Source organism: Selaginella moellendorffii, unplaced genomic scaffold, assembly GCF_000143415.4.
Source record: "Selaginella moellendorffii unplaced genomic scaffold, v1.0 SELMOscaffold_35, whole genome shotgun sequence".
NCBI classification, from domain to species: Eukaryota; Viridiplantae; Streptophyta; class Lycopodiopsida; order Selaginellales; family Selaginellaceae; genus Selaginella; species Selaginella moellendorffii.
In genome coordinates, this window is record NW_003314296.1 from 1,724,371 (window position 1) to 1,730,450 (window position 6,080).

The 6,080-nt window shown below is 40.8% G+C and overlaps 2 protein-coding genes across 2 annotated transcripts; one reads left to right on the forward strand and one right to left on the reverse strand.

Moving 5' to 3' along the window:
* Positions 1-61: 61 nt before the first annotated feature.
* On the reverse strand, positions 62-936 carry LOC9657788 (aldehyde dehydrogenase family 2 member B4, mitochondrial). Its single transcript, XM_002977910.2, has 4 exons — positions 748-936; positions 542-692; positions 246-466; positions 62-187 (listed from the first exon to the last, which is right to left on the reverse strand). Exons 1-4 carry the CDS (start codon positions 934-936, stop codon positions 62-64), a joined length of 687 nt encoding a protein of 228 aa, XP_002977956.2.
* Positions 935-1,678, forward strand: LOC9657789 (aldehyde dehydrogenase family 2 member C4). The gene is made up of 4 exons (XM_024682733.1): positions 935-970; positions 1,109-1,204; positions 1,263-1,324; positions 1,383-1,678. Exons 1-4 carry the CDS (start codon positions 935-937, stop codon positions 1,609-1,611), a joined length of 423 nt encoding a protein of 140 aa, XP_024538501.1. The 3' UTR covers positions 1,612-1,678.
* Positions 1,679-6,080: the final 4,402 nt, after the last annotated feature.

The window sequence follows — 6,080 nt, forward strand, 5'->3', positions numbered from 1 at the left end:
GCTTCTCGCAGCACTCTCCATTATCATTCTTCCAATTTCAGTGGAACCAGTAAATGTCACCTCAGGAAAAAAAGAAGCTTTTCTTTTCAATTGCAAGATTTCCTACGCTCATATGCTTCGAAATCGCGGCTCCTGCAGTGGTACCATAACCAGGAATAACATTGAGGACTCCCGCGGGAATCCCTGCCTATATTCGTGAAGAAAAAATGACTTTTGTGTGCAAGTGTAGTGCAAGTTTTTCTCACCTCTTGAGAAAGACTGGCCAGGAGCAAAGGTGTCTGCTCGGCAACCTTGACAACGATCGTATTTCCACAAGTTAACGCAGACCCGACTTTGTTGAGAAACATATGAGCCGGGAAGTTCCACGGAACAATCGCTCCAACCACACCAATTGGCTCCAAAAGGGTGTAGCACATCCGAGTAGAATCAGTTCGCAAGGTCTTTCCATTGAGCTTGTCAGCCCAGCCTGAGAAAAAAAAGCCACTCCACTGGTTCAGCAGTGTTTCGAAAGAACTCTTTATTGAAAATATGCTTGTAGTACCTGCATTGTATCGCAGAGAGGCAGCCGAAGCCGCAATTATCACCATGCTCAGATCGATCAACATTCCGTTGTTGAGGGTCTCAAGAGTTGCCAGTTCGTCGAGATGTTCCTCGATCACATCCGCGAACTTGTAAAGTATCCTTCCTCTTTCCTACCAAACGAGCATGAACAAAGACAAGAAGAAAGCAGGAAGAAGGAAAACTCACAGCAGCAGCAAGGCGTGGCCAGGGCCCGTGGTCAAATGCTTCGCGCGCGGCTCTCACGGCCAGATCCACATCCGCCGCGTCTCCCTCGGCGACTTGAGCAATACACTCCGAGTTGCTGAAATGATGACATGTTTTCAGGGACAAGTCTGTGTTGCTGCATCGCGAATCTTTGTTCACGAAAGTATTCATGACGAGTTTATCAAGAGGTCTGTCAAGCTGGCAAGTGAACGTGTAATTGGAGATCCTTTCAAATCCGGAGTCCAAAATGGTCCCCAAGTAAGAAAATATCCTCTCTTCATCTTTCGGATACTAGTCACGAGCTGTTTTATCAGATCAACCAGGAGCAGCTGGACAAAGTTAGTCGGGAAAAAAAGAAGGTGCCAGCCTTCTAGTGGGAGGCAAACGCATCGGCGAGAAAGGATTTTACATCCAGCCAACAATTTTTGGAGACGTCAAGGTTTGCTGTGTTAAAATTCTCTTACTCGTTTTTCAAAACATCCAGGACATTTGTGTAGCAATCCATGAAGATTGCCAACGAGGAAATCTTTGGTCCCGTGGTTTCAGTGCTCAAGTTCAAGTAAGAAAATTTTGTTTATGCCTTGGTTTATCTGATGGTAATAACTTCACTGAGTCAGGACTCTTGACGAAGCCGTGGAGCTTGCAAACAGCACACACTACGGTCTAGCAGCGGCGGTCTTCAGCAAGAACATTGACACAGTCAACCTTCTGACCAGGTCGATCAAATCGGGCGTTGTCTACGTGAATTCCTACCTGGGAGACGGACCAGCAGTACCGTTTGGAGGCTACAAGATGAGTGGAATTGGTCGAGAGAATGGATACAAAGGCTTGCTTCCATATCTCTAGCACAAGTCCATTCTCATGCCTATGGAAAACTCTCCTTGGAATTGACTCTTTCGTTTTTCTTGTTTCACTTGCGCTCTTTTACAAGATGTGCTTCTTCACCCAACAATCGGTCAAGGTAAGTTACTAGTTCAGGCTTCCTTGTTTCTTTTTTCTGATTCTCAATATGTGTTTTCCAGAGACAATGCATAGCTTTGATAACAGGAATTGGTTCCATGTCGTGTATAACGATAGGAACTTTGCAAGCTCAAACCGAAAAGGCACATGGGGATCTTTTTTGTCAAGTACAACAGGATCACTGCTTTTCACAACAAGTTCCTAAGCGTCAACAGTGACAGGAAGTAAGCCTCTTTTATTCTGGTTTACAGTGATCTCGGAACAACATCTTTTCCTTTTTTGTTTGTCTTTGCAGATTTGAAGTGTCTAAGATCCGGTTACGCCCAGGTTGTTGACGGTGGGGGTTGTTAAGGTGGTATGCTTTCACCTTGAGCTCAGCAAAAGTATCGGGTCGTCAGCGAGTCCGAGCGGATCAGACGCACCTCCGGGGTAGATCTTGTCCAGTCCCTCGCCGAGCGGTCCACCTCTCGACAGCTCCCATGAGGATAACTTGGCAGGCCCAGATGGCAAGGATGCTCTGTCCGTGGACGAGGTTGGAATTTCCCAGGTAGTCGAGGCCACCTTCCTTGAAGATCTGCGAGCTGCCCTTGAACCACAAACTTGATGCTGTTCTTTTCGGGGGTGACGCAGCCGAGAGCTCTGAGCATGGCCCACGTGGATGACTCACGGTGCTTGTAGGTTTTTACCCGTAGACACTTGCCCACCATAAAATCCAGGTGAAAGTGCTCCAAGGTGACTCTCTGGCCAGGTGCCAAGAAGCGAGAGCCCATGGCAAAGTGGTGGAGCCTCCTTGGTTGCCATTACACTGACTGAACAGACTATCCACTCATGCACAAATGGGTGAAGGTTATTGCCATTGCATGCTGCAAGCCAATCCTCAGCTATGAACCTACTTTGTCCCTCACCAAAAACCTCATTGTCTATTGTTTGAGATGTTGTCAGGACTAGAAGGTACTGTGGCCTCTCCATCTTCTCTGTGGTGTTTGGATATGACATGCTGGAAACCCTTTCATAAAGTTGTGGACTCCATGAATAACACCTCAAACAACACCTTGTAAATAGCTTCTTCTAGAGTGTAGTAGTAGCATGTCCCCAACTCAACTACCTTTGAGAATATTTTTATACACACATCAAGTGCTACTCTCCTTTCTAATGCTCGACATCACTCCCATTACATAGAGTCATGTGCTGGAACTGGGGGAGGGTGGGGTGTTGGAATTGGTGGTGGTGCATTCGGGAATGCCTAGACCATCATCAATTCTGGCTCTTGGGTGTACAATACAACATAGTTGTTCATGTGAAAGTTGCGATCATGGCAATAAAATGACCATGTATCATAATTCCCATCGCAATATAAATCTATTTCTAGCAAAAGAATATGATGAGATGCAAATAAAGAGAACAAAACCAACAAAATACTTGTGTCACCACATATAACTTTGATAAGTCTCCTGGCCATATCAAACATTTCTTGGTCCTATGTTTAATTCACACCTTATGGGAATCAGTTTGTAGGTTTGGTTTCATATCAATACCTAGTGCCTATGTTATAAAAACAATTGTTACTATATTTTGATTGCCCCCAAAATGTGTGTATTGGTATAGCATTCAGTATGGGGTTCTGCCACATCAGTATGACGTGTGAGATTGCTATATCACCTCAACTTGCCACACAGGTACATGTGATGTCATATGAAATATAGCAATGTTTTTTTTGTCTTTCGTACTACACTAATTTCCTGTTTGGCCAAGAGCAATAGCTTTCCCACATTGAGCGCAACATAGGCCCTTCAAAAGCAAGTTTCAAGAAGCAGTGGGCACAACAAGCATATATTAATTAGGATTTGCATGTAGGCAATTCTTGATCTTTTGTATGTCGCAACATAGGTGCTTAAAGAGCACACATTGATTAAAGTTTGGGTGAGAGCTTTTTGCATGTAAATGGCTGTGATTCTCATTCCTTTGTGTGTTAGGTGCATTGTGCTGTCCTTATGTAATGTGGGTGTGGACTTGTGGTTAGCGTTGCACTAGATTGTGGGTTAGAGATTTTATTTATTTGCTCAATTCCATTGAGGTAAACTTTCTTTTATTTAGCTTTTTTTTATTGGCATAAGCTTTATGCTTATTCTAGTGAATGCAATCACAAAGCATTGGAACACTACACTTACATGCAATTAAATGTTTGCAATGATTCTTTATAAATTTTTCAATTCTCTCTATAGTAGTTATGTAAGTGTTTGCAGAACGTGGAAGGGGGCATACAAATGATGCCCTTTACTTTTGTAAATTGCTTGACCCATATGTGTATATGACTACACTCACGTGAACACACTTTTGCACTAATCCCTTGCTATTAAACTTTGAAATGTATAATAAATGATATGAACTTGTGTCTTATGAAGAGCATGAATGAAGATTGGGGGATAACAATGTTTGGAAATCAACCATGTATGGTTGAGTTCATGTGCAGGGATATTGGTAAGTGCATGGCATTATAAAATTTTATTCATTAATGCACTTGGTTTTTTTTTCCAGGAGAAACATTCATGCTCTGATGGGGTGAATGTCACAAATTTTCAAGTTCAAAATGAACTCCTTACTTATGTGCACATGGCCTCAACATTAAGGACTATGTTATATTCTATTCTCTAGGCCCATGAAGCATGCATGTTTAGGGTTTTCAATAGAGTCTTGTTTCTATAAATTGTGAAAAAATCAATTCCACTACAAATCATGAAGGATTCTATTGCAATGAAATGCCAGAGGAAGTTACACCAACATTTTAAAAACACACATTGGCTAGAGTTTTCGTTACTATAGATAGTGCAACAATTACATTTGAAGCATAAGGATTTAATTTAATATAATTGAAATTCATTTGCTTAACTTTTGTGAACTTTTGTAGTGGGGTAGTGGAGTCTAGAGCAAAATTTTATATTTCACGACACGAGGAATCTTGTGAGATGCTAGAGGATCTAGAACTCCCTCCATGTGAGGAGGTGGAGGAGATGCCTCTATGCAAGGACCTATAACACAAAAAGATGGAAGAGGAAATGTAATGTGATAAATTGGAGGAAGTGCCTTCACATAAAGAGGTACAATATAAGGAAATAGAGGATGTGATTCCACGTGAGGTAGTATAATATAATGTTATAAAAGATGTGCTAAAAGGGGGATGAAAGAAGTGCTTGTGTGGTGGTGAAGCCTACTCTAATGGTGGAGCCTCCACCTCCACTTGCATCATGTTGTGTGGAGTGTCCATTATAACCTCAACTATCTAAGAGCTTAGAACCTCCACCTTTCATTACTCCTCTTTCACCATTTTGCATAAAGATTCTTTTTCCATCTCCTTACATTGCACCTCTTGGTGCTCAAGGATTCTTGCAATGACATATAAATTATATAGGTAGAGGTTGCACATAATGCTTCTTGCAAGCATGAGGCTTTATATTGCCACTAAGAGTGTTAAAAATGAACTTTATGAAAAGGGTGTTTGAGTTTTAATGTATTTTGATATAGAGGAGAAGTAATTTTCCCCACTCATTTAAGTTGGGTGTTTCCTATAAAGTGTGTTTTTCATTATCTTTCAAAGTTGTTTCTTTGATGATTTGCAAACTAGATCATGCATTAAGGAGGAGTTGATCTTCCCCAAGGCAGGGAGAATGTTGCAAATGTGATTTTGGGTATTGAAAAATATTTGTTAACTAGTCTTTATGAACACTCTCTCTTTATTATTATGATAGTAGAAAGTTAGTACTGTTAGTTCCCTTTATGGTCTCCACCTAAGTTAGTTAAGAAATTGGTTATTCCATATGTACTTGATTAAATGAGCATAAGGACTAAATTCCTAAATATTATTAGTTAATCATACTTGACTTGGTTAAAGAAACTTATTCATTGGCTTGCACTTGTTAGTGTAAGGAACCCCCATGATATTGAGTATAATCCCTCAATATTGTTACATAATAGTTTACTATATTTGCCAAACACTCTCGTTATCATACTTTATATGTTGGCTCCATTCTTGATCCATATGCTATTTGTAGAAAGTGTCTAGAAGGCATATTTATGGAATGTAAAAAATGTTTTGAACCCTATGATGTTGTTACCACCCAATTTGCCATCTAGTGCCATTCTATATTTAATAGGTTTCAAGTTTGTCTTAGTGGTTAACTTTTGAGACTAAGATGAAAGCCCAAAGCATGTGTTTCTTAGGGGAGGGGGAGAGCTATAGGGAGTTCTAAATGTATGGATAATAGTTCAATTGAATGGTTAACTACTTAAAATATTAGTTTGGCTTTTGCTAGGCTATATCACTCTTTGTTTTGCATCCAAATTAGGTCTAAGCCTAAACT